The following is a 25,875-nucleotide window of genomic DNA, read 5'->3' as shown; positions in this document are numbered from 1 at the left end:
GGAGCGGAGGAATTGTTGAATGTATACAGCATACGGAACTAGCAGAGTATGTCCTTGCATCTACTAGTATCTACTTACTACCCACAGTGTTGTGGGTCTTGTCTCACAGCAAATACTGAAGATCCCTGCGCGGAGGGATTTCTTTCCTCCCCAAAAAGCCAATCATATAACTCGCATTACAAATAATCAAGAATAGGAACTACCGTTATTAGTCTCAAGCCCTGGATCCATAGTGAATATGTGGCAGGCGTGTTCTTGCATAAATAGTACGTATGTGGAATAGCCCACCAAAAGACATATGAATTACTAGGTAATTAATACACTCTACATTCCATTCAAGTGTGGTAACTCGACAGCTATTGGACTTGGATATGTATCTTTTCTTGTGGTAGTCATCCAAAAACACCTACAGTATTCATGCTGATTAGCTAGTCAGAAGTGAAGTATCATGAAGGAACTCCGGGTGTTACATTCAACGACTTGACCTGCGAGCTTGAAATGCTTTGGTTCCATACATGTCTTTGCTAAGCGTCAAATTCTGCATATCACCGGATGAACATGTTGATATACAAGCGAGCTGAGTTACTGCTCGATCGGGAATAGCCTCCGAGCTAAGCCTCGCTGATCAATGGACTAACAGCGCCAAGCACGCTGGGCTGGAAGAGTGGATACTCTTCGCTGAACAAAGGGAGCTCTGTATACATATCGAGGTAAGTTTTCTCTAAACTGCAAAGTACCTAGCCGTGTCATAATAAATGTTGCTTTAGGTAAGTGTTGTGAATATCATGTTCAAACCATGCGACCAATGCCTAATAAAAAAAAATGGAAACATAACATCTTTGAATAGTATTAACAGAGGTCGCTAAGGAACAAGCAACGGATATATATATCTAAGCGTATTTCCACTCTTGGATCCCAGCCCCTAGTGACCAGTCTTGATACCTACCTAGGTACATATCTCTAGGTTGGGCCTCTTCACAACGAGTAAAGGTGTAAAATAAAAAAAGAAAAAAAAAACAGATTCTCTCCTATCAAACCTCCTTAGTCCCTATAGTGCTTGTAGCAACGGTCTCCTTCACATCAACTGTCGGGATGCCATCTAGGATATCGTCGGCTTCAAAATAGTCTACCGGTTCTTGCCAAGGTTCCTTTATCTTCGAGAATGGCGGAGGATCCAGCCAGCACAGACCATAGTACGAACCAAAACTCAATATGAGCCCGACGGGATAAGCAAAGTAATACATGCGAGTCGCCGCCTCGGTGATGTTGACGCCGAAGACTCCCAAGAAACCATAAAAGTTGGGCGCAATGCCGATTATGTACGCAATATATGCACGATAGTTCCATCCCTTGCGGTAGTAATACAAGCCCGTCGAACTGGATGTGTAGAAATCCTGGATTTGTAAATAACCTTTCGAGACGAGAAAGTATTGACAAAGCATGACGCCGGTGATGGATGAGAGGAATATTCTATTTTTCATGGTCAGTATAACTACCCAAGGTCAATGTTTAAGAAAAGACATACTGATAAGATGACAGCCAGCTTACAAAGCTAGATGCAGATCCTAAAATATACCACGGACACATGGCGTACGATATAAGACTTGCGATATAAAAGCCACGCCGAATGGTGATAAATCGGGGCCACAGAGCAGCGAGGTCATTCCCCGCAGGTATGAAATTTTCAAAAATAGAAGAAATGACAGAAGCATACGTGAAGCCCAGGGATAGAAAGAATACACCAGCGCGCCGGCCAGAACTGTAGTCTTGGACCAGAAGCATATCCAGAAGATTAATAGGGTTCCAAACAAGCTGCCGTGGTCGTCAGTTAGACAATGAAGAGAGACAGAGAAATGGGAGCAAATTACTCAGCCTACCTCTCCAAATATCAGAACGGAACTGGAGACGATGAGGTTTCCAACAAGTCCGTAAATCAGTGTTGAGAGTGGGAAACCGATGAGCTGTGGCCACCAAGCATTTTTTGGCTTCCGGGCATAACGAAGAAAGTCAGCTGCGTTGGTAGCATAGGTGGCACCGTTGGCGCAGTAAATCCAGATGTATCGCGCAATCGCCCAGGATTTGGCACTGCCGGAAATTGTGCTTCCCTGACGAGCAACACTTCCAAGACCTCCTGCTTCTACCAATGCCCAAACCAAAAGAGCAATACTACAGACGGCAAATATAACCAATTTGGTGTACATGTACGGTCGTAGGTCTGGGATTTGAATGTGCAGCAGAGATGTAGTCACGACCCTAAAATATAGATCGAAATACATCAGTACGAAGCGATGAAACGGCCAGGTGGGGACTTCTCTACCAGAACACCATGAAACCGATCATTCCACCTGAATTGAGGGCTGATACGCCTTCAGGAAAAACGTCTGGAATGTTTGCAATTGACGGGAAGATAGAATGCAGCAGGACATAGGCACATTGGCCACCCTGGACCGCGTTGACCCCAGTCCAGACCAATGTCATCACGATGCGGTTGAAGATGGGCCAGTAGGCTCCCCAGATACCAAAACAAGCCCGTGCTATAACTGGATATGGAATGTGATAGACGGCACCTGGCCTGCCGTTGAAGCAAAATACCGTTGCGATCATGACTAAAAAAGTAATAATATGCGTCAGTTTTCAGTTTCAATACTTTCATTCTCTTACCAAAGCAATTAAAGCTTACTTTGTCCTCCTAACTGGCACATCAAGGCTTCCCAAAGGCCCAAGCCCGCAGCTAGAGCGGCTGATACACCATAGAACGTGGCTGGAGTAGCATTGGCAGAGATCCAAAACCAGAAGTAGGATTTCCAAGTGTAAGTACGGCGATTTTGCGGTACAGGGCGCAGGTCTAGATTATCGAGCCATTGGTGACGCCCTAGATCATGATTCTCCCTATATTCCCTTGTCTCGAGAAACGTGATTATCGACATCTTGAGCGACCTATAATGCCGAAGAACACGTTACAGGCTTGGATTGGCAAGGTTCGTACATGCCTAGTTCTGCTAGAGATGAACAGAGGTGAGATCTTATTATACATGCGGTCATAATCTTCTATCGTTATCCTGCCCACGGAGAGGGAGTATTGTAGCTATCAGTGTGAAGTGACTGGCGGATTTCCTTTAATCGGGCATCCGACGGTTGTCCGGCTTGAACTGCTGATAAGCCGATGGTCCTAAGCGGATAAGCGTCGCAAAAGCTTGTTGGGACAGATAAGAAACAATTCTCCTTGATTTTGCAAAGCCTTCACTGTGATGACCGTCGGCCATCGCGAGATAAGAGGTCGACGTGCTTGCAGATGCGGCCGTTCGCGTGTTCGCCATATAAAAATGTACACAACACTGTAGTTGCAATAGCGCCGCACCGGCATTGAAACGTCGAGTCTAGCTCTGGACACGCAGGAAAGGAACACCAAGCGAGAAACAAGATGAGCACCGAGGTCCTGCAACAGCCGGCAAAAGTCCAAATTCCCGATGGATATACTGTACTCGAGTTGACTAGCGCATATGGCCCTGTGTACCGCACAATCAAGAACGCTACTCCGCGCGACGCCACCCCGGAAGAAATCCCCATCATCGACATATCTCGCATTTTCAGCGACAGTTTGGATGTTCGAAAGACGGTTGCGAAAGAAATCCGTGACGCCGCTACGACGATTGGGTTCTTCTACATGAAAGGACATGGCATCCCCGAGAAAGTCATCAACGCAGCGCTTCAGAGCGCACAGGACTTCTTCCATCAACCAGAGGAGATCAAGCAGCGCGTGAACCAGGCAAATTCAAAGTGGTTTAATGGCTGGAATGGCCCCAAATCCCATCGAGCCAATGCTGTAGAATCATTGGACATACGTGAGAGCTTTGGATTCCGCTACGACCCCCGCTACGACCCAAGCGTAGACAACGTGGAATCGATTCCGCAAGATATCAAAGACGGGTTTCGGGCGGAGGAATATTGCTGGACACAGACGGCCAACTTGCCGCACTTCAAGACTGACGTGCTGGAGTACTGGCGCTCGTGCCTCGCCCTGGCGCGCCGACTGATTCGTATTTTTGCGCTGGCCTTGGAACTCCCGGAAGACTACTTTGATGCTATGACATCGCACCCTGACGCCGCAGTAGCTTTGAATTACTACCCGAGTATTCCCGAGAACATGGCTGAGAAGGCCGATGCAGAAGTTGTAAGCATTGGATCGCATACAGATTTACAATTTTTCACCATGCTCTGGCAAGACCAGAACGGTGGCCTGCAAGTGCTCAACCGGGACGGACAATGGCTCAATGCCCGACCGATTGAAGGGACATTTGTCGTGAACATTGGGGACTATCTGATGCGCATCACCAACGATCGATTCGTTTCAACAGTGCACCGAGCTAAGAATTTCAGCAAAAACGAACGGTATTCTTTGCCGTTTTTCCTTGGTAAGTGAAGCCAAGTCACATCAAGCCATGCAGCGCCCTGTACTTACTGTGGGTAGGATTCAACTTCAACGAAACCTGCGGCGTCCTGCCAAGCTGCGTCGATGCCCATCACCCAGCCAAATACGAGCCCATCTCGTGCTCCGAATGGGTACATCTGCGATTCAAGGCGACCAACCTGGAGGGAGGCTCTGGTGGTATATAGAACGAGAATATTGGCGCAACTAGCTTGTAGCATAGAAAAAAGAAAGTAGAATAGACCGAGTAGTCTGAAATATAAGTCCGACTCTCCTTCCGTGGATGGCAGTTGGCCTAGGGAAGGGAAGGCGCGATAAGATAAGGAGCCACGATAACGTACACAAGGTTATGATGGCCGCGTCCCCAACCAACTTCCTTCGTCTTCCACCTCCTTATTCATTCATCCATCCGCTTCTCCATCAATACAATGAATCAGGTTATTTTCTGTCATGAACCCTGTCGACAGACCCTCCCTTGAATCAAATCGCCCCGAGAAAGAGACCAGAGGCAGCAAGAAGAGGAGACTCAATCGCCCAGTGAGTGCGTGCGAGACATGTCGCAAGCTCAAAACCCGGTGCGAGAGCGTGCCAGGAAAGAACGCATGTCGACGATGCGTATCTTTGGGGTATGCCCTTCAATACATTTACTCCCCAGTTAAATACATCTGTTGATCCTCCATTAGCATAAGCTGTGACTTACCTGGCATCGACAATGAACCCCGCTTTGAGGATACCGCATCTATCAATGATGTTGACGCGAGGCTTGCAAGTATTGAGCAACGGCTTGAGTGTGTACAAACTCAAATCTCCATCATTCCAGAAGCCATGAATTCAAGGCTAGCACACCTCGAAAGAAGTGTCGATGAGCTGGCACAACTGATCCGTGGGGTTTTCCACGGTATGCATGCCATCTCTCGGCCTCACCAAGACACGCATCATACACCCGGCTCTTCTACAAGCCTTGATTTGACTGACCCGGCAGGGAACGGCGTTACAAGACCGGTTTTGCTTCTGCGAAATCTGCAGACCCAATTCTTCGGGCCCAAGCGAGATTTCTCTGACGAAGTCCTCGCTTTGGGAAACGTCGTATCTGCTGAAATTATCAGGCTTCCTCTTGCTAGACATCTTGTTCAGATGCAGGTTTACCCCGAAGCCAATTGTGGTGGGAATCACATGCTGATGGGTTATCTCCCGAAATAGATTCATCAAGCACTACGGGTTCTGGATCTCAGTCAATAACACACATGACCTTCCGGATGACTTTGAGCAGAATCATCCTTTGTTATTTAGCACCGCCTGTCTGTTGGCCTCTCGATTCGTGCCCAGCATTAGCAAGGCTACGGGCCACAAAATATATTTGATGGTTCGCCGTTTGGCTGCCAGCGTTGTCCTGAAGCCCCCGCCTCTCAGCCATGAAGAGCTCCAAGGTCTATTGCTACTGAGTATGTTTAGCCCGACTATCCAGACGACGATGCCAATCGACAGCTGGTTAATGAGTGCGCTTGGAATAAATCATGCGACCCTTCATCTAAATCATCCGGCTAACATGACGCTTCCTGCGAATTCTGGTGATATGCTCCTACCGAAATTGCGTATCTGGAACGCTTTGTGTTTGACTCATATTCAGGAAGTGTTCTCATTCCGGGTTTTCAATGGCAAACGTAATACTAACGAAGAACCAGATTCTCAATTGGAAATGGACGACAATCTATGGTTCATCAAAAATTTGTTGATTACTGCTATGATATTTTAGACACTCCAAAGTCTTCTTTCGAGGATGCCAGACTGTCCGCGGAAGTTTTACTTTACTGGAAAACTGCGCATCTCCTTGGCCACAGCCAACGGATGGAAGCTTCGGAAAGTCTGATCTTTGATGAACTTGTCCAATGGAAGCTGTCATGGGGGCAAGTGTTTGGTAAGCCACTTTTCATATATTCATTCGATTTTTTCGACCATGTTCACTAATACATGATTATCTAGACAATCCGCTTTCTGTCAGTCTAAGATTTAGTTACATGTTTTGCTATCTCCTTTTGTATCGTGTTTCACTTCGAGCTCAGACTTCGTCACCTATCCTAAAGGGTGCAGCATTGAAAGTTTCACGCGAGATTCTGGAGATGTTTCAAGAGCTCGATTTCGCTGTTATCCTCGATCTTCCGGATTATTATTTCTTTATTACCATATATGCAGCTCTCACATTGTGCAAGTTTACTATTCGTGACCCATTGATCGCGGCAACACAAGAAACTCTGACAGATCTTGCGCCGAATGACGAACATATCGCTTTTCGTTTCGGGACAGTACTCCAAGAAATCCGGCAGAAGGCTGCAGCTGCAGGCACATCGTTGATGCACCAAACGAGCAGAGAAATTGAGATCGAGGGTCTAACTTCAAATGAACATTACGCATGGGATGTGTTCATGGCAGCATATTACCCACAGCATACGGGTACACCTGGTCGTGGACTTGAAAGCACGGCATTCAGTGATGAGACGGCGGTTTGATTACTAATTTCAAATTCGAACATACGGGCCCAAGAACTTTTCACCTGATATTTTTTTAATTTCTATTTTCTTCTGCTATTCCACACCCATGTTCCTCCGATAAGCCTCGGATAGCCGCCCATAGCTTCTTTTGATTTGTTCCACCTTCGTTAAATACTCGGACTGTGTCTTTTTGTCTGTGATGGCAGCCAGAAGTTCGGCGAAACTTAGAGCGACTAGCCTGCTGCTGCGCAGCTTGTACTGCGGTCTTATTTGGGCCAACGTGCCATCCAGACTAGCTTGTCTGGCTGTCTCGGCCTCGCGCACGTTGAACACATCGTTGAAGATATCCAGATCTCCATGGCACTCAAACACGTAATGTGTCTCTTCATAGGTGTACATATAAATGAAATTATCGAATCCACTCCAAAGAATAGCCGACAGGCACAACGAGCATGGCTCATGAGTCGTCAAGAATAAGCAATCTGTTACTGGGGGGCGTTGATCCGCGGGGATTTCGAAGAATTGTTTCAGCGTCCAGGTCTCGCCATGCCATAGGGGGGAACCGCGTTCTTGATTTGTGTCTGCGTATACGACACTCAGGTCGGACTTGCGAAGGATTGCTGCGCCAAACAGTTTGGAACCGGCGGCCACGGCGCGTGCTGAGAGCGGGTGAATATCCTCATTAATGCAAGTGCACAATGCATCGAGAAGTGCGGTTGGGGAGTGAAGGGTCAGGGCATCAGTCATCTTGTTCGCTCTCTTACTCCCTCTTGTACTTTGTGGTCGAAATCGCTGTTTCTAGCTGATCAGATCGGAACTCCAGAAATAATTCTTTGCCATTATTAACTAATGATGAATGCGATAAACTGAGAATCGCTTATCGCCATCAGCCGAGCGAGCTTCGGGGACCTCCGACGGATCGCCGGCGGCGTCTTAACCCACGTTTCTTAGATATGCTAAATTGATCGATAAGGATACAACTTGCACGGTCAGATCTTGAATCTCAATGGCACTGGGGGTTTTGAATGACCCAAGATGGTATGCAGTTGCAGAGGGAACGCCTATCGCCGATAATTGAATTTGATTCCCGGCTGCAAAATGACAGCAAATTGCTCCATCGAATTACCTCGACTAACCAACGCTTTGCAAAGCCACTGATACCAGTACTCCTGATATGATGAAACTGGTATGAACTTTTCATAAGACACCCGGGAAACGATAAACGTATCGACCCCGAGCACATTGATGTAGCAGTACTGAAACGCGCGTCAATTACCACCGCATTGTTTACACAATTTGCAATAATCGCTCTCCCAGACCAAAATTGATCGACATCTGCAGGAGGTGACAAGAAGCCATCTTTATAATAGTGAAACAGCACAATCTGTACCTATTTGGCCATTCACGGGGTTCTCCTCAATTGCCCTTAGCGCCGTACAAGAAGCCCTTTTCAGAAATACATTAGACTCTAGCATTGTGGAGCATAACGGCGCCACTAAAAACTTAGTATATATTGAGCTGGAGCATGATTTGTGAACCCACCATGCGATGGTTGGATGCATTTAGGCGTCCAGCGAGCTGACAACCGGGGTTCAGCTCAGCGTGGTTGCACTAAAATTTCAGGCCGAGGGTGGTTGGTGAGAAAATTTCCTAATTAGGACTAGTCGAACCACGCTGAGTAAACACTAATTTCGAGACAGATACTAATTTATACATTATTCCTAATTGGGATATAAACCAGAACTCTTGTTAGACTTATAACCATAAGAAAGAAGACTAATACTCAAGTCTAGCATAAGTCTAGTTAGTGGCGCATAGTAGCTATTCAATTAACCACCTTTCTGCCCTCATATTCCCCCCCCTCAAGATTACTTTTTGTTTTGGCGTCTGGAAGGGCAGGAAGAAGGGTGGTGTGAGCCGTGGTGAAAATACATTTGGTGTCTCTGCCTTCAAACAATCATTGCTGCGCTCGCAAACCACATCTGCGAAGAGTAAACTGGCTGCTTCCTACGACTTTGTCATTGTTGGCGGCGGTACGGCTGGGCTGGTGGTTGCTTCTCGGCTCAGCGACGACCCCAGCACCTCTGTGCTGGTCCTCGAAGCAGGCGCCGACTTGACAGCAGATCCCCGCGTGAAAATCCCCATCTTCTACGCCTCACTACTTGGTTCCGAGGCTGACTGGAAATTCCGTTCTACCCCTCAAGTAAGGAGTGTCTACGTCTGGATCAAGGCTGTGCGCTCACTCATTTCTTTGACAGCCCGGTCTCAGTGGCAGAATGCTTGGTCTGAACCAGGGCAAGGCTCTGGGAGGATCCAGTGCTGTAAATGCGCTCGTTTTTGTTCCTCCTTTTAAGGGGGTCGTTGACTCATGGGAGGCGCTCGGTAACTCAGGATGGAACTGGGCCACCCTAAAGGCATATTTCTCTAAAGCCTACAGCACTCCGGCTGTAGCCCAGAATACCAAAGAGGCTCTTCCAATCGAGGGCTGGCCTGAATTGAATGAATCCAAAGGTCCGATTCAAACATCCTTTGGCAACGAGACGCACCCTATTCGACAGGCATGGGCGGCATTCTTTCGTAGCAGTGGGCAACCTCGGGGATACATTCATCCACAGTTCTGTGGGCTCCTTCAGTTGCCTCGCTAGTATCAACTCGGAGGATAAGAGAAGTTACTCTGCCTCAGCCTACTATAAGCCCGTTGAGCTTCGACAAAATCTTCACGTTCTGACCAACTCACACGCCGAGAAGATCCTGTTTGACAAAAGCAATCATCCTAAAGCTATTGGTGTTCAATACAGCCTCAAAGGTGTCTTGAAGACTGTTAGTGCCAGAAAAGAAGTTATTCTTGCTGCTGGTGCTTTTCAATCCCCAAAGATCCTTGAGCTCTCTGGAGTTGGTGGAGCAGAACTTCTTCAGAGGCATGGCATTAACGTCGTCATGAATCTCCCGGGAGTTGGGCAGAATCTTCAGGGTATGTGAACAGTTCCTATTTTAGTCTACTTAAAAACACTCTGGCGACCTCTCTTCAATTGACTCCCATCTAATGTTGAACTATCTCACCGTCCGGACGCGTACCCGCTGTTAAACAGATTCAAGCTAAGCTCTATTACTACTTATAGATCATCTGATATTGTATACGGCGTTTCAGGCAAAAGGGGACCTTGAGTCTAAAGACGCTCTGGTGAGACAAGAGCCTGAAGCTCTCAGCCAGGCCATGCAAGAATATACAACAATGCAGACTGGACCCCTAGCTTCGCTCGGGGTTCACACCTACGCATATTTGCCTCTTCCTGCACAAGACAGAGTTGACATCCAGGAATTACTTACGAACTATGGCCCCAAAGAATCACAAGAGTACGGTGCGATACAAGCCTATTATGACATCGCGAAGACCACCATTCTTGACCCCGAGCACCCGTCAGCTGCATACCTGTCTGCGTTGGGGCAGACGAACTATGCCACGGACCTCAATGACGAGAGTACCCCAGCTGCTTCTCCTGGAAAGTTTGTCACGCTCGGAGTAATGCTTTCTCAACCGCTTTCCCGTGGAAGCGTTCATATGTGACTTGTCATATCCTCTCCGGGTTAGAAAGTCGAAGGACTTATTATTCCTTATTGTTCACGCCTTATGCTATCGCAAAGTCTAGTTTCACTCACCATAGCTGTCCTGAAAAAAATCCAGTACCTCCGCTAAAGCCGAAGACTCTCCAGTCATTGATCCTGGTTACCTGTCTAATCCTCTCGATGTAGAAGTCATAGCGCGACACTTGCTCGGCGTCAAGAATCTAGCGCAGTCACCCCCTTTTGGGAATCTCCTCGAACAGCCACTGAGGTTCCGTGATCCAGCTGCGGACTTTCAGGGAGACTTAGATGCTGCAAAAAAAATATGCCCGGGAAAATCTGATCTCTATGTGGCATTATGCGGGAACCTGTTCCATGCTGCCCCGCGAGAGAGATGGCGTAGTGGATTCCAACTTGAGGGTTTATGGTATTGAAGGACTCCGAATTGTTGATTCTCGTGCTATTCCGCTTGTAAGCACTGCGAATCTGCAAGCCACTGTGTATGCATTTGCGGAGAGGGCAGCGGATCTCATCAAGCAGGACTGGAAAAGCGAGTAAACAAGGCCTTAAAGAATATCTTATCATAGATACTTTCTCTTCGAATAGGAGTTACATTTCCACTATTGCGATAATAATGAAATTATATTCATTTGATCTATCCCAAAATATATTGTAATAATACAATGACTTGCTCCTCCATTCACCAAGCGACTTTAATAGTTTTATGAATCTAAGGAGTTCAAGTTGCGTAGCTGCTATATAATATGTGGTTTCGATCAATTTTTATCATGGATTCCTTTCTTCAAGACTAGAATCTAGGCTTTCGATTACAGACATACATGAACAAGCTCCAAGTAATATTGATATCACAAAACCTCATATAGCAGGTTTATTGCCATAGCAGGTTTATTGCCCCTTGATTGATGCATTCGCAGGTTCACTTAATGAGCGACCGGTTTTTGTCAGACTCTCCGAACTACTGACTAACATCAAAGATTTGTTCATATACTTTGACGTTATAGCATTTATTAACAGTTCTCTACGAACTAGCCCACAGCTTGACGAGTTAAACAAAGAATCGTAATATAAGCTTCCAGACACTAGATTTTGATTGTATTGAAAGACCTAGCACATATCTAAATTCAACCGTTGAAGTAGAGTTAGGACCTACTACTTGGATCATGAGTCTCACAGGGTAATGTATGGTAGTATGCTACTGGCACCAACTCGAATGCAGCAATTTCATACAGTCAAATCAAACGCATGTTCGTTTGGGACATTGATAATAGGTGAATAATGAATATTATGACGAGAATGGCACCACTTTAGTCGGATCTTTTGTCAGACCGACCGTAAACAAGGCCTCACTACCAGCCTCGGAGAATCCTAAGCAGATTACGCAATCTCAACAACGACAGAAACTGTAGCCTTTCGACGTTGGATCCCATAGCAGTGTACATTTCTTGTTTAATCTGCATGAGGTAGTCGGCAATCTGCTCATCTGTATGGTATGTTTGGTTATAACAGGCCCTGATGGACAATTTATTGCCAAATGTCTGTATTCCCAGATAAATTCGCTCGTCGGTTGGCACCGCAACCATCCAGAGATGTTGGACTTTGAAAAAGTCGTAAGTTTCGGGGAAGACATCTGAGAGGTTCCCAATAAAGCTGGGTAGTATTCCCTTAAAATAATACTTCGATAATAGCAATGCTGCCTTCTGCAAGTATGGAACCATGGTCGCAATGGCAGCGTGCTTACGACTGGCAAGGCTCTCGTACTCGTGTTTAACGCGAAATGCTGTACGCCGAAACTCGTCGTCTATATGCACCTGTATAGGCCAAAAGCCAATTCGCAGAGCAGTTGCTTTTAGATGGGCATTGACAGGTGAGGCCGTGCATTTTTCTCGAAAATTGAAGATAATGAAATTTGAATGAACCGTACTGCGAGAACTGGGGCAGACAGCTTTCCCAGCATGGATAAGTGCTGCGTGCACAAAAGCAGTAATCCCTAAACCTGACCCTTTGGCGTGACATAGAAACTCCGATGTCTGACTTTCGGTGAAGTCGAGAGATTGTGTCTTGCCCGAAGCTGGTGGAAATGTAGTGTTTATGGAAGGAAATTCGAAAGCCTCTCCATCTGCTCTTGGCTGGGGCAATTTTAAGGAACATGGATCTTTCAAGGCCGCTATTCCCGCAGCATCGAATGCGCTAGAAGCAAGATTCTGTACTTCCTCACCCCAAGGCTCATTCACAGTTTCACCATCGTAATGCAACCGGTGCATCTCTGCAAAGAGATCTTGAAGCATGCTTACAAGCCCATGTCCGTCTATATGCATGTGGTTCATGCGGATGATTAATCTTCTTTTCCCAGGGAAGTAGTATAACCTGGGTGCCTGGGTAGCAGGTGCAACGGCAAGGTCTTGACATCCCTGTACTTCACTCTCGGAATCCCAATCTTTAATGATGAGAGTCTTCTGAAGCCACTCATCAATGTCCGATTGACCTTGCAGAGGCGTGTACCGGAAAGCTTTGGGGCCGACTTCAGAGGCAAGAAAAGGATGGAGATAACGGATTCTGGCCCAGGCTTTTTTAAGCGTTTCCAAAAAGGCATTGGCATCGTTAGGCAAGGTTTCTATGCCAATACTTGCCACGGCGTCAAGGCTCCGGAACTCTGGTCTTGCTCGGTCATGACAAAGGGATGAAAATGTTTCTTCGAATGGATCAAAAGGCCTCGTATACTGGCCGTTCTCAACTTCCCACTTGGATGATTTCGGACCATGTTCCATGGAGTTCGTTGTGCCTGCCAGTTTGGTGGAGGTGCTTGCAAAAGTTAAACGAGTTCGAATTGTTCTGACAGCAGGTAACCTGTTCCAGTGCAATCGGAAACGCAGAGAATCTGACATAATAGGCGTTGTAGAATTCCAATGAACCAGAATTCATAGCAGATATATCCACGTATTTATAACCTGAATCTCATGGGGATTTGCCTCTGTTGTCTCCAAGCAGTGGGCGTCACCAATATGGCTTTTCCAAAGCTTTAGCCATAATTGTTAGGCCTAAGCACAAGATCTGCGTACCAATCCGAAGACAGATAGCTATCAGTTTAGGTATATAGCACAGTTGCATGCGTCATTGTGGTGTCTCGGCGAGGTATGTGTGAATGATGCAACCACTCACTCTAGCAAATAGATTTGAGGTTGTAATTTGGAGAGCTGCGAGTAGTCAGGCGGATGCCCACAAGGCCATCAAGTTATTAAAAGAGGGTTGACTCACTTCAAATGTGCTACACCAGATACAACATGTATGATATTTACAGCTTTGATCATACACATCCAACGTCATTCTAGTGATCTGGGACATGGCCCAACTAACGATATGCATAAATCGTGCGCTGCAGCGGAAAAGATTGACTGAAAAGGAAACCAAATACTACAAGTCTAAAAGGCAGGCTGGCTTCTGCTTTCTTACATAGCCAAGGAGGGCACACGGCAAGTCTGATGTGCGCCAATCCACCAGTAATGATACATAACGGACAATCCTGTATCTGCCAGAAAAAGGCACAATGACGCTTGTAGACAGGATGATGAATGATACCATCTGAGTTCCCAGACTCTGAAAACTTATCACTGGACCAGACTGTATCGCCACAATCGGTGATTTCTACAGCAAGGCAAGATTTAGATAACGAAGAAATGCTGGATATGAATAAAAATAAAATTAGTTTCCTGAACGGAAAAAAAGGGGTTAACCAATACACCCATTACAATATGTGATTATCTGTTTGATATAGTCATTAGCGATTCATCCATAGTCGTGCAATACTACCATAACATATCAGCATAAAATCTTGAAATCCTTGGTTCGAGTGCATGGAAATTGACGGTCTTGAGAGACATTTCTTGTTTTTACTGTACATCTAGTATTGTGGGTGGCGTGTGCATAGACGATTAGATTGCTTGCCTTTATAGGTACATCGTGCATATTCTTGCGTTAGGCCGGGAAGTGGCGTATTTTGACTGCAGGATGCTGGCATATTGTCTTAAGAGGCTTGCCAGAATTGATCCTGCATTGATATCCATGAGCCAACAAATCTCGCTGGTGCGCCCACCAATTACGCCTTGCTGCTTTACCAGCCCGATACCCTATAGGTAGGCAAAACATACCGATGACTGTATCACTGGTTATCAAGCACTAGGATCTAAATGAATGTATGTCGGTTTTCCAACATGCGCTTCTGAGATGTAACTCGGATAGAAACCAAAAGAGCGCTGCAAGCTTGGAAGTAAGCATTATACGTGCGCGAGACCCCGTTCACATAGATTCAAAGAAAACGAACGACGAGAATCGGAGGTCCTGGTCAAGATCAATACATATCCTAATCAAAATTCTTATCGAAATCATTGATTGCAACTTCAAAAGTAGTAAGGCTTTCCAAAATCCCATTCCCTCGCAAGTTCAAGCTGGGCCAAGTGAATTTCTCGGTCGTCGGAGTCCTCGAATATTGCCTGAGCGGCGAATTTACCGGTCTCATCTGGCCTGACAAAATATGAAGAATCTACCTCGCATTGCGTGTATGTTTCAGGCACTTTGCCTTCGTACAAATATCCACGCAAGTGTTTTGCCACGCATAGGGAGGCAACAGCGATGGAACAATGTCCGTAGCCCTTGACTTCAATGATCTGCGAGCCCACAAACGCTCTATTGGCCGAACGAGCCGCAATAAGTGGACAGACAGGGTCATATGTAGTGGACAGAATCAAAAGTGGGTGTGTTGTTGTGACGTTATTTTGTGGCACGTATAGGTGGCCCTTTGGTAGAGACCACTGCTGTCGCTGGTAGAATATCTTATCCTGGGAGGCGTCAAATAGACTGTTATTGTAAAACGGCAGCATATAATCAAGAAGCGACTGTCTATCCTGAGGCCAATAATCTGGCCCGGTGAGGCCATCATTCAGCTCGACAACAGAATCAGCATCATCAACACCCAAATATCCCGATGTGTCGCCGTAGGCCAGAAAGGACCGTGTCGCATTCCCTTGTAGAAGGTCATACAGATTATCTGCCAAACCAGACCATGTCTGGGGTTTGTACAGAGATGGAAAGACCCCATTGTACCAGACATTATCGAAAGTTAGAAGCCCATGCTTTCCATTGTCGATATAGACGCCGATGGGTTGCTTCTGAAGCTCTTCCATATATGACAAAACCAGGCCGCGCAGTTCTTCTTTCGAATCCGCGAGTAAGGCCAGGGAACAGCTATCTGATCCTTCCTTGATACAGAGATCAAAAAACCCATCTAAAACGGCGTCTGTATCAATCAAAGATGACGCTAAATCAAAGCCCAGCCCATACCACTCAAATTGGTCCACCGCACCGTCGATGATGATTCGTTTGGATCGCTCAGGGAACATTGTCGCGTATGTCTGGCCGAGAAGTGTGCCATAACTAAATCCCCAATATACCATATCTCGCTGACCAAGAGCATCTAGTATGCTGTTCATATCTGCTGCGGTCTGTGGCGTGTTGATGTACATAGCGTACTCTCCCATCGTTTCATAGCACGCCTTCACAAAGTTCTGCGCCCACGCAAAGACCTCAGGACTATCTACTTGAATATTCTGCGATCTGACGGGTTTCAGTTTCTGCCGCGTGGAGGCGTCTGGATAACACGAAGCCTGTGGAGTTGAATTGTTAACGCCGCGAGGGTCGAATGACACTAAGTGAAACCCCTCGCCAACCAGGTCCCTGATGCGACTTCCTGCTCGGTGCATGAGGGACAGACCGCTTCCTCCGGGTCCACCAGGGTTAAGCAGGAGGTTTTGTGTCGCATTCTGGCCTCTCATGCGGATGATTGGTATGGAGAAGGTCCTATCGTCTGAATTTTGTGAGTCGAATTGGTCCATGGGAACATCAATTTTGCTACATTCGACCGGGGTTCCTTTGACGTCTCCGCACAGCTCCCATGTAATGTGCTCGCCGTCATACTGCAAAGTTCTGGGCCTGTTCTCACATACAGAAATATTTTGCCGATACTTGAATGCGATAAACAGGCACAGCAGTACGAAGGCAATGATAGTCCGGTGCCTTTGCCGCTGCCGCCGCCCTTCTCTTTTTGGTATCGCGACGGGGCCTCCAGGCAGACACTTTTCATCCATGGTGCGCGTTTGCATAGCGCGCGTGAAAATCGAGGCGGGTGGGCAAAATTGCAGAGGTGGCAGCATATGCAGCGGAGAGAAGAGTGAGAGAAGAAAAATGAAAAAAGAAATGGCGGGTTCGTTTACAATTTATATTAGGTCGCAGCCGTAGTTCATAGCCCTATGTAAGTCGGGAACGTTGGGAACTAACCACATCAGGCAACCTGGTTGATATTAGCACAGTAAACGTAGCAGGACTAGAATAGGCCTATATGCCCTTTTTCATGGAGAGTAGACATTGCTTCAGTCTAGAAGGGCATGTAGACTCTCTTCTCCGCGTTGGCAAACGAAACTGCATTATCGATCTAGCTCTTGACATGTCAATAAGCCCAATAAGATGATTCAGAAGATTAGGGAATGGGGTACGCTTATAAATATATGAAAGAGGGAATCTTGTAGCATACATAGCGGTTTTGAACAAGCAGTCAAAACATACATACTTTTGCTAGGCTGTTACCTAGCCATATATCAAGCATCTATCCCGGTCAAATCAAGACAGATGTTCTACCGGGTACATACTACATAGGTATGTATCCGGCTAACCGGAACATTGAAAAGGATTCCTAACGATTCGTTATATTAACAGCACTATATGTAACTAGCTGGCGTTTGGTAAAAGCAGCAAAGCCTCAATGTGGCTTCTGCCAAGCTCTCTTCTGCTAACGCTATCAGGCAACGGCAGACGAGACAAGCTGCGCTGCAAGTTGCACTCGGATTACCTCTGAGGCTCTGAAAAGAAAAGTATCCACCTAGGAGTATAAGATGGAACACGGGCCCTGTCGTGGCTGGGCTTTTTGCGTTGAGGTTACTGTACCGTAACCGAGACAGCTCACGCACTACATATTGCTGTACTTATTGTGCAACTAACAAGATGAATCTCGCGGCAACACGAAACAGTGTATGTGTCTTCTGGACCACAAGCGGTTATTCGCAGAGCATCGACGTTCTAATATTCTACTTTGCTCCAATTTTAGGCCCTTGTACAGTGTCCTCAAGATAGCGCTTTGGCATTCACGGCGATATGGTATCATCCTGTCGACAGCGCTGCATTTACGATCTGCTCGAGGTGCTATGAAGATCAACTTCGCCATTCACCCTTTGCGGTCAAATTCGCAGCGAAGCGACTCGCAGCAGACCCTCATCGATTTTGTCTGTGGAATACGGAACGAGTAACTCAGTTAAAAGGGCAGCATCTTAGCAACAGCAACTGGGATTCGATTCACCGCTACATGATTGCGAGACGAGAGATTCCTAATTGCACAGGACCGACTACTGCGGTCACAGCGGAGCCAAATGCGAACAACTATCGCTGGTATAGCCTGAGGAACTCCGAGATCGATGGCTTCGTTTGTTGCAAAGCATGTTACGAGGACACTGTTTGCGCAACCACTTTTGCAGACAGATTTATTCTTGAAGACTTCGGTGTCAATGGTCAGAGTGCCACGTGTGATATGTGCATTGGATTTATCAAGAAGGCAATACTGCAACACTCTCCGTCACAGAACTGGGCTACGTTCATTGAATGGGCACGCGCAAGAATGAAAATCCCAGCTTGCAAAGACTTAACAGGTGCCGCGTGCGCATCCACGCTTTGGTACATGCCAAACCCTCCGATACATGGCGTCCTGGTTTGCGGCGCCTGCTTCCATGATGGAGCAGATCTTTCTCCTCTGGCGTCACATTTCATACAGATTCAGATACCGGAGAGTAGAAAGCAGGAAGTCTGGGAATGTGCGAACTCGCAGACGCAACTTGGCATGTTAGTTGCCTGGAACGAGGCGTGTGCGAAGAAGATTATTACTCTCTGGCATAATGCAGCGCACGTTATTCCAGGGCTACCTCCCTGTACCAAAGATGGGATTAGAAACGGGATATGGTATACGCTGGATGGGTGTCCCGACTTCAAGATTTGTGGTCGATGTCTTACAGGCATTATGCAAACATTTGGGCTGAGAAACTACTTCAGACAAATTGGAGGGCCAGCTGATGGCTCACCATATATCTGCGATTTATTCCCCGGCGTACCACGAGCGCTAAGCTATTTCCCAAAGCTCGACGAAGCAGTGATACTGAGCGATTTCTCCATCTTTCATAGCTTTGTCGCGAGACTAGCACCTCTTGCCACCTGCCCAAAAGATGGTCCGTACAAAAATCGTCGCTGGTACTGCGGTGAGGAAGCTACGATTTGCGAGAGCTGCTTCGAGGAAGCTATCCGGGACACCAGTCTTGCACATACGTTGACATTGCGCCAGCGTCCAGACGAGTGTATCTGTGACGCCTATTCTCCACGCATGCGCGGCCTATGGAACAAAGCCTGTGCGGAGAATAACATTGAATCCTTTAATTTAGCCCTTCGTGAACGCATGCAAGTGTATCTAGCCACCGTGCCCCGGATGCGAAACATTCTGGAAGTCACCAAGATGAGAATGAATACGCAAAGCACGCTGTTCATGTCATCCATCATGCTGCAAGGAGCGAACAACATCGTTGCCGCATCGAGGACGCATAATCCGTACCTATATGGCAATTCGCACATTGGGTACAATTGGGAGACTCCTTCCGGTGCACAGGGAGCGATGCAGTTCCAGCAAGCACTCAATATGAACATTGCGCCTACCGGTGATATGGCTGAGATGAAACAGCTGGGTGACCTTTGGAGACGGTATGAATGATTACTCTGTCGTTGTGGCATTGATATTCGTCGATTCTCGATACAATACTTTATAGTGCCGAATGTGAGACTATGAGGAATTCCCATCATCGGCTGTTCCGAATGTTGGCTTAGATATGAAACATAAATTGAAATGAATAAAACCAAACTACTATGCAAATGTCCTATTCCACTAGTATGCATCCAAGGGACCTAGGTTTGGCTAGGTAATATAACATTATATGTACACCACGCAAGCTAATTGCTATATTTATAATTCTGTAACACTCTTCGAGTGGATTACTGACATGTCTCAAGTCAAAGCTTCATATGTTCTTCTAATATTGGCATTGAAACATGGATTGAACCACTACATCAGGCCACGGCCATTATACGATCTTTGCCTGATGAACGGCATTAACAGCTTGTTGGAAAACTAACTACATCCCAATCTATCGCCGGTCAGTAGCCGTAGATTTACCATCATGCTTTTCCCGAAGTTCAACTTCCACCAAGGCGTATCTGCAACTCCCCTGGAGGAAGGACAAGGTCATGATGTTGTGGCCGTAGTATATAAGGAGACGCGTTGATACGTATACAAGCTGATTGAAGAGTCACTGCTTGCCGTGACTGCCGACCAAGTAAATAACGGAAAATTAAATTTGCTTAGATTATCTCCTACTCGCTAAATAGTAATTAAAAGTCAAACCACGGTACTATATTGTTCACTTGTTCAGAATAAACAACGAAAAAGCCCGCATGCAAAGACACCGGCTGTAAATTGCTTCCACTCAAAATTGCCCGTCTCGAATCTCAATGAAAGCCTCATATTGCTTCTGAGTCCATCGTCGACATGCCTTCCCCCAGTAAATCATCGGCGCAGTGGTCATGATGAATATAAAGCTCAAAACGCCAATTTCTATAAACACCAAGGACAGACTCTGCGCATCTAGCCAATATCCCGCTGCAAAGGTGAAAATGCATCCGATAGTGTTGTTGATGACGGAGACGCCCACCATACCCTCAAGAACCATATCTGGATACGCGTCCATGAGATAGGCCATGCTGAGATCGCCTGCGCATCCCCAACCGAAGCCGATAAAGCCTAAGCCAACATATGGCCACGGCCAATTCCAACCTTTGTCAGAACCAATACCGAACAGCATAAGTCCTGCGGGGCCAATCAAAGCAACTGGGAACATAAGCCAGAGACGTTGCTCAGCCTCGAATATGTTGTTGTTGCGTCGCGCCATCCATCTGACAAAGACATCAGAGAACCAACCGCCGTAAACACAGCCAATGCATGCGCCTATCAGGGTTGGCACATTCATGATGCCGACCGCGGCGTCGCTATAGTACCATGGTGCATCGTACCAGTTATCTTCCTCTACCGTGAGATAGAAAGTGAGCCAAGCGTCCTGAGCTCCCCACTGAAGTCCCGAGTAGAGCACCGCTGGGAATGAGAATATGCGCAAAGTAATCCATAGACGGCGGATGTATTGCTTGAAGCCTGTTCCAACCAGTGTTGGAGAAGGGGTGATGAGGGCGATGCGTTGGAGATAGGTCTTCCCTTTTTTTGAGCCGCATTCGACATCGATGCCAACATCGGGGGATACAGATTGCTGGTTTGTCAAAGGTTCTTTCTTTTCATCAAGCGACCCTTCGACATTGTTGGGCTGAGTATGATTTGAAGACACATCGAGCCCTTGAATCATATGCTTGCGGTCAAACGATGTTTCTTCCAGTCCGAAATAGAAGAGGACCAACATGGCACCGGAGAGGATGGCAGCGAGCCATCCAACCCATCTCCAACCCATGACAGGGCTATCGGTGATGAAACCTGCAACCAGCGGGCCCAGAAAGGTGCCAATACTGACCGCAAGGACGTATAGTCCTAGCACAAAGCCGCGCCGATTCTGGAAGAAAAGGTCGGACAGGGAGAGCTGGGCCATGGCTTCGGCACAAGATTCCGATGCACCTACGAAAAGCTGGTTCCAGATGTTGTCCTCGGTGGTCTCAACACGGGCCAACCATACAGAGCCGATGATGGAAAACAACAAGCATATCATGTACGAGATACGCCGTCCGTATAAGAAGGGGGCAGGGCTCAGCAGTAAGGTGCAATAACCGATTCCTACAAATAAGACCCCCGCGGCGACGTTGATGGCATCCCAGGAGATGCCCAGCTCCGCGTTCATTCCATTGCCCGCAGTTCCGGCATCGTTGGAGGTCGCCGCGGTGAAGGCGACGATGAGCAGAATTAACGACGCATGCCAGTATCGCCTCGGCGCACTCCAGTTCAGCGGATCGTCTGGAGAGTTTGTTGGCGTTGGGATAAGAACTGTCTCTCCGTCGACGCCGGAAGCCAGCCGCTCAGTGCCGTTCAGGTACGTTCCGTCGTCCATCGCGCTTTGGGGCAGTCGGTTGATGCATGCCACCGTTGACGCAGGGCGGGTATGGGGACATTTTATGTTGTCATCGTGGATGCTAATATAACTATCTAGTGGTTGGACGAGATAGATACTCGATTCGGTGAAGCCTATTTTGCGGTCAAATCTATCTATACCACTACGGAGCGGAGTGTCTGTGCTGCCCAGTCATATCTCCTCAACGCATGGCAGATAAGACTTATCGGTCCTACAGTTGCAGTACAGCATAAGCTTCACATAAGAGAGCAGAGGAAAAAAAGAGCACCGGTGCTGGATAAAGTAGTAAGCGGCTTCGTATGCTCGGTGTTCGTTACAGTGCAGATAAGCGGCAGATTCACGAACGTGGCATTCGCATGCACCTGCTGGAAGTGGCTAGGAGGCCCGGCGATTCCCTCCAGTAAAAGCAGATAGAGCAGTCAGAGGGCCTGTAAGTCCCTATCTCTCGCCTGAAAGCTTGTAATGGCGCTAAGTTGGAAGAAGCAAGTACAACACGGGTGCTCGAGATAAGCCTGGATAAGTGTGGAGGTGGAGTCGCTTTTGTGTGCACGCGCGTTAGCAGGCTGACGATGGCTTCTCTATTAGCCCAATGTGACCTGGTCTGCTGGTTGAGTGAGATTGGCGAAAAGCTTAGCGTAGACATCTCCTTGGGCTTTGCTGTACTTATTCCGGAGCCTGCCAGTCGCCCCTCGTCTCGTCCAACTCTGCAAACCTCAGCGACCGACTCAGTGTCCTGTCTACTACAGCTTAAACAAAACCCTTACAGCAGCCGAATGTCCACTTGTCAGCTCAGAATGGCCCAATCGTTCCACATTACCTCTTCCATTATGGGAAATAGTCCGTTAAAACCGAGTAATTGTTGCTCCGGCCTGGCTGCGCGTCTCGCAACTGCGACTCCCGTGGAGTCTGCACCCGACGAGGCAAAATGCGCAGAGAGGTCGGAGCGCAAAAAGGTGATTGTGGTGGGAGCTGGAATCTCGGGTCTCCGAGCCGCGTCTATCCTGCACAGCCATGGCTGTGAGGTCGTTGTGCTGGAGGCCCGGGATCGCATTGGAGGTCGGATACTGACGAGTAGAACGGAGAATCGCGTGCGGGATATTGGTACGGTTGCTCCTCGGAGATTAGACAGAAAGAAGACGCACTTAGGCTAATAATCAATTTCTTCGTCAAGGCGCCGCATGGATGCATGAAACCTCGCAGAACAGCTTGGTTGAGCTGGTGCCTCGTCTGTCGATTCCATACTATTATGACGACGGGGCCCCCTTGTATTTCACCAGAGACGGTCGTGCCGGATCTCAGTTCAAGGCCAAAAAGGTGGCCGACGAGTTCGCCGACTATTGTACGTGGTATTACCAAACTCATCCGGACGCAGAAGACCGTACGGTTGATGAATTTGCTAAAGAATTTGTCCTGCAACACAAGCTCATCACCGATGACGAGCGTTGCTGGGCACCGCAAGCCGTCCGCGAGGTAGAACTCTGGATCGGCACAAGTACGGACCAAGCTTCTTCCAGGCATTTGTCCTATTTCATCACGGAGCGCAATCTGTACATGAAAGGTGGCTATGATCGCATTGTGGACTGGACCGCAGCGTCTCTCACAAAGGACCCTGCCATCATCCGACTTGGCCATCATGTGCAGCGCGTGGAATGGAAGGAAGACGGCAAGGAACTAGCAGGCGTCCACTATACAGATGCAGCTGGAAATGCTGCTCTGATTGAAGGCGACGCGGTTGTGATGACCGTGCCCTTGGGTGTATACCACCATAACCTCATCTCTTTCAATCCTCCCTTGCCGAGTGACATCCAAGAGGGCATATCAAAATTTAGCTACGGAGCTCTGGGGAAAATCTTCTTTGAGTTCACCGACGTCTTTTGGTCAAAGGACAACGACCAGTTCATTTTCTATCCCTCTCCAACCGATGAATTCGAACATTCTTCCGCATCTTCTGTGCACTCCAACGCCAGCATGAGCTCCATGGGGGAGAAGGACAACATCTTGAACTACGCCACTGTCACAATCAATCTGTGGATTATGACGGGAAGCAAGGAGCTGTGCGTGCAGATTGCTGAGCCCTTGACTCAGCGTATCGAAGCTATGAAGGATTCCGAGGAAATCTATCGTTTCTTCGAGCCACTGTTCAAACTCCTTCGTATAGAGCCCTACAAGGCCCTGCCCAAATTGGTCAGCGTGGAGACCACCCATTGGACTCAAGATCCATTGGCAGGGTATGGAACGTACTCGGCCGACAAGGTCGGGGACAACCCTCTATTGTTCATGGAGGCGTTGGAGAATCACAAGAACAGTCGGTTGCAGTTCGCAGGTGAGCATTGTACTCGCATCGCCAATGGTTGCGTACACGGTGCATTCAAGACGGGTGAAACCGCCGCTGAGAATCTGCTTCGTACTTTTGGCATTCCATACCAGGCAAGCGATGTTGTTAGCTTGAAATAAGAGACGTTCAGACGTATGTAAACTGGAATTTGGTCTTTGAAATTCTACGTTTACCGTTCATGCTGTCTTATCGGTGAACAGAGAGGCAAAGTCTCCTGTTCGATTCTATCATAGAAGGAGGTGCCTAGGTAGTAGGTAAATATTCAGAATAGTCATTCAATGGACAAACATACTTATTTACTCTCGTCGCATCAAAAGATCAGCCCAAGAGTGAGCATTGTAGGATAAAGTCAACAGATTTCAACCGTTTAGTCGCTAACTTGCACCGTCGATATAATCAATAGCTATTACAAAGTATAGCATGCCTAGGATTTACCTCGTGAGCAATACATTAGAATTAGAAAAAGAATGCACTGGAGTCTTCACCTCGTGTTGTCAACACATGGTCATGTTGTTTAATAGCGCGTCAGGGTGCTCTCTCCACTGCCCACTGAAGGACAAGATTGCCATGTTCGGGCAAAGGAGAGCAATTTGTCAATGACAGGATGCTTTTTGCGGACCTCGGTCGTGCACTGGAGAAACTTCGGGGACTATGGACGCTCGACGGAGTACCTTGACTGAAATTAGCTTTGAAAGCTTTGAAACGATCGACATCGCCATCTACAAGGTCTCCTGAATATCATGATGGTCTAAAAGAAGTGGGTTCGGGATCGCCGAGTTCTGATGGTGGATACACATATCACTATGCAACGGAATATGTATGCTGTAAAATAAAGAAGACGCGAATAGTTGTTGCTAACATATCCACTTTTGCAATGCTACCTGCCTAGGCAGTGTCCGTTCCGGCTGTATTCTGTACTCTGCCTACGATAACTAGCAATATGCCATGATATCATCTACTGTATATTATGGGTGGCGAGGGCGCTGGAATCGGCCCCTTTTTAGGGCTTACATGCATTCAGCCTCAACGTGCGCCAAGAAGCGCCATGAAACTTGCATGATGTAAGAGTAGAATAACTAGTTGCAGACTTGAAATGATAGTTACCTCGACTGTCCCTGTTGATCCACTGATCGATCCACTACGATGTAAGCGGCCTATATTCTACTAAGCTTATGCGAATACTTGATGGTATCCACGGGCATCCACCCGCGTGCAAGAGCTATGTACAACTGGCAGTGCAATGCGAATTGGAAAGCTCTTGTTGTTCAGGGGCCATCGGCAACATCGTCATCCAAAGGCAGGGAATTTCCCAATTGAACCAGACAGAGTCCAAAGGCAATTCTGGCAAGACCAATGACACAGAAGAAATAGGATATTATTACCTTCATGATGAGCAGCAGCCACTCAACGATATGTCTAGATATTGTGTGAGATTTTAGGTAAGCGAAGGCAAAAAAGATAACCAGGTATTTAGAAGATCGACAGGCGTTAAGAACTAGGCTCTCCACCACTGCTAAACACCTAGTTAGCTCATCATACGCTGTACGGAGTATGTGGATGAGCTTTGAGAGTAACATACTTCCAGATAAATTGCTAAGAGAATGAAGAATCAGCATTAGGAAAATCCTCTGCACCTGACCTGTTTGCAGGCAAAGACGGTGATATCATTTGCTGGCAGTGAAGTATCGCTTACTTAGGAACGTACTTGTGAGATATCAGAATGAGGAAGAATCGCAGGTATAAAGAGGACCGACTTGACTCTCGACTTCTACGAAATCATCAACAACACAACTCATT

The 25,875-nt window shown here is 47.3% G+C and overlaps 9 protein-coding genes across 9 annotated transcripts, besides 1 other annotated feature; 4 read left to right on the top strand and 5 right to left on the bottom strand.

Annotated features, from left to right (window-relative positions):
• Positions 1 to 1,031: 1,031 nt before the first annotated feature.
• On the bottom strand, positions 1,032 to 2,927 carry UA08_04971 (hypothetical protein; the record flags this gene model as incomplete). The annotated part of the gene is made up of 5 exons (XM_020267300.1): positions 1,032 to 1,470; positions 1,715 to 1,812; positions 1,878 to 2,253; positions 2,318 to 2,606; positions 2,681 to 2,927. The coding sequence occupies 5 exons, from the start codon at positions 2,925 to 2,927 to the stop codon at positions 1,032 to 1,034; spliced, it is 1,449 nt and encodes a 482-aa protein (XP_020120170.1).
• Positions 2,928 to 3,421: 494 nt separating this feature from the next.
• Positions 3,422 to 6,930, top strand: UA08_04970 (hypothetical protein; the record flags this gene model as incomplete). Its single annotated transcript, XM_020267299.1, has 7 exons — positions 3,422 to 4,412; positions 4,469 to 4,606; positions 4,894 to 4,963; positions 5,110 to 5,588; positions 5,659 to 5,868; positions 6,180 to 6,341; positions 6,407 to 6,930. The coding sequence occupies 7 exons, from the start codon at positions 3,422 to 3,424 to the stop codon at positions 6,928 to 6,930; spliced, it is 2,574 nt and encodes an 857-aa protein (XP_020120167.1).
• Positions 6,931 to 7,005: 75 nt separating this feature from the next.
• On the bottom strand, positions 7,006 to 7,659 carry UA08_04969 (hypothetical protein; the record flags this gene model as incomplete). Its single annotated transcript, XM_020267298.1, has 1 exon — positions 7,006 to 7,659. One exon carries the CDS (start codon positions 7,657 to 7,659, stop codon positions 7,006 to 7,008), a length of 654 nt encoding a protein of 217 aa, XP_020120168.1.
• Positions 7,660 to 8,455: 796 nt separating this feature from the next.
• Positions 8,456 to 10,477, top strand: UA08_04968 (hypothetical protein; the record flags this gene model as incomplete). Its single annotated transcript, XM_020267297.1, has 5 exons — positions 8,456 to 8,463; positions 8,734 to 9,115; positions 9,171 to 9,531; positions 9,596 to 9,883; positions 10,032 to 10,477. 5 exons carry the CDS (start codon positions 8,456 to 8,458, stop codon positions 10,475 to 10,477), a joined length of 1,485 nt encoding a protein of 494 aa, XP_020120165.1.
• Positions 10,478 to 11,776: 1,299 nt separating this feature from the next.
• On the bottom strand, positions 11,777 to 13,376 carry UA08_04967 (hypothetical protein; the record flags this gene model as incomplete). The annotated part of the gene is made up of 2 exons (XM_020267296.1): positions 11,777 to 11,859; positions 12,233 to 13,376. 2 exons carry the CDS (start codon positions 13,374 to 13,376, stop codon positions 11,777 to 11,779), a joined length of 1,227 nt encoding a protein of 408 aa, XP_020120166.1.
• Positions 11,940 to 12,007: a repeat region (Identified by RepeatMasker using a combination of RepBase library and repeat library created with RepeatScout).
• Positions 13,377 to 14,885: 1,509 nt separating the features above from the next.
• UA08_04966 (hypothetical protein) lies at positions 14,886 to 16,628 on the bottom strand (the record flags this gene model as incomplete). Its single annotated transcript, XM_020267295.1, has 1 exon — positions 14,886 to 16,628. One exon carries the CDS (start codon positions 16,626 to 16,628, stop codon positions 14,886 to 14,888), a length of 1,743 nt encoding a protein of 580 aa, XP_020120016.1.
• A 910-nt stretch (positions 16,629 to 17,538) lies between these two features.
• UA08_04965 (hypothetical protein) lies at positions 17,539 to 19,339 on the top strand (the record flags this gene model as incomplete). The annotated part of the gene is made up of 2 exons (XM_020267293.1): positions 17,539 to 17,565; positions 17,642 to 19,339. The coding sequence occupies 2 exons, from the start codon at positions 17,539 to 17,541 to the stop codon at positions 19,337 to 19,339; spliced, it is 1,725 nt and encodes a 574-aa protein (XP_020119884.1).
• A 769-nt stretch (positions 19,340 to 20,108) lies between these two features.
• On the bottom strand, positions 20,109 to 21,722 carry UA08_04964 (putative MFS-type transporter; the record flags this gene model as incomplete). The annotated part of the gene is made up of 1 exon (XM_020267292.1): positions 20,109 to 21,722. The coding sequence occupies one exon, from the start codon at positions 21,720 to 21,722 to the stop codon at positions 20,109 to 20,111; it is 1,614 nt and encodes a 537-aa protein (XP_020119889.1).
• Positions 21,723 to 22,537: 815 nt separating this feature from the next.
• On the top strand, positions 22,538 to 24,197 carry UA08_04963 (hypothetical protein; the record flags this gene model as incomplete). Its single annotated transcript, XM_020267291.1, has 2 exons — positions 22,538 to 22,844; positions 22,915 to 24,197. 2 exons carry the CDS (start codon positions 22,538 to 22,540, stop codon positions 24,195 to 24,197), a joined length of 1,590 nt encoding a protein of 529 aa, XP_020119888.1.
• Positions 24,198 to 25,875: the final 1,678 nt, after the last annotated feature.

This window comes from Talaromyces atroroseus, assembly GCF_001907595.1.
Source record: "Talaromyces atroroseus strain IBT 11181 chromosome Unknown scaffold_5, whole genome shotgun sequence".
NCBI lineage: Eukaryota > Fungi > Ascomycota > Eurotiomycetes > Eurotiales > Trichocomaceae > Talaromyces > Talaromyces atroroseus.
This window is presented reverse-complemented; position numbering and strand designations above follow the sequence as displayed.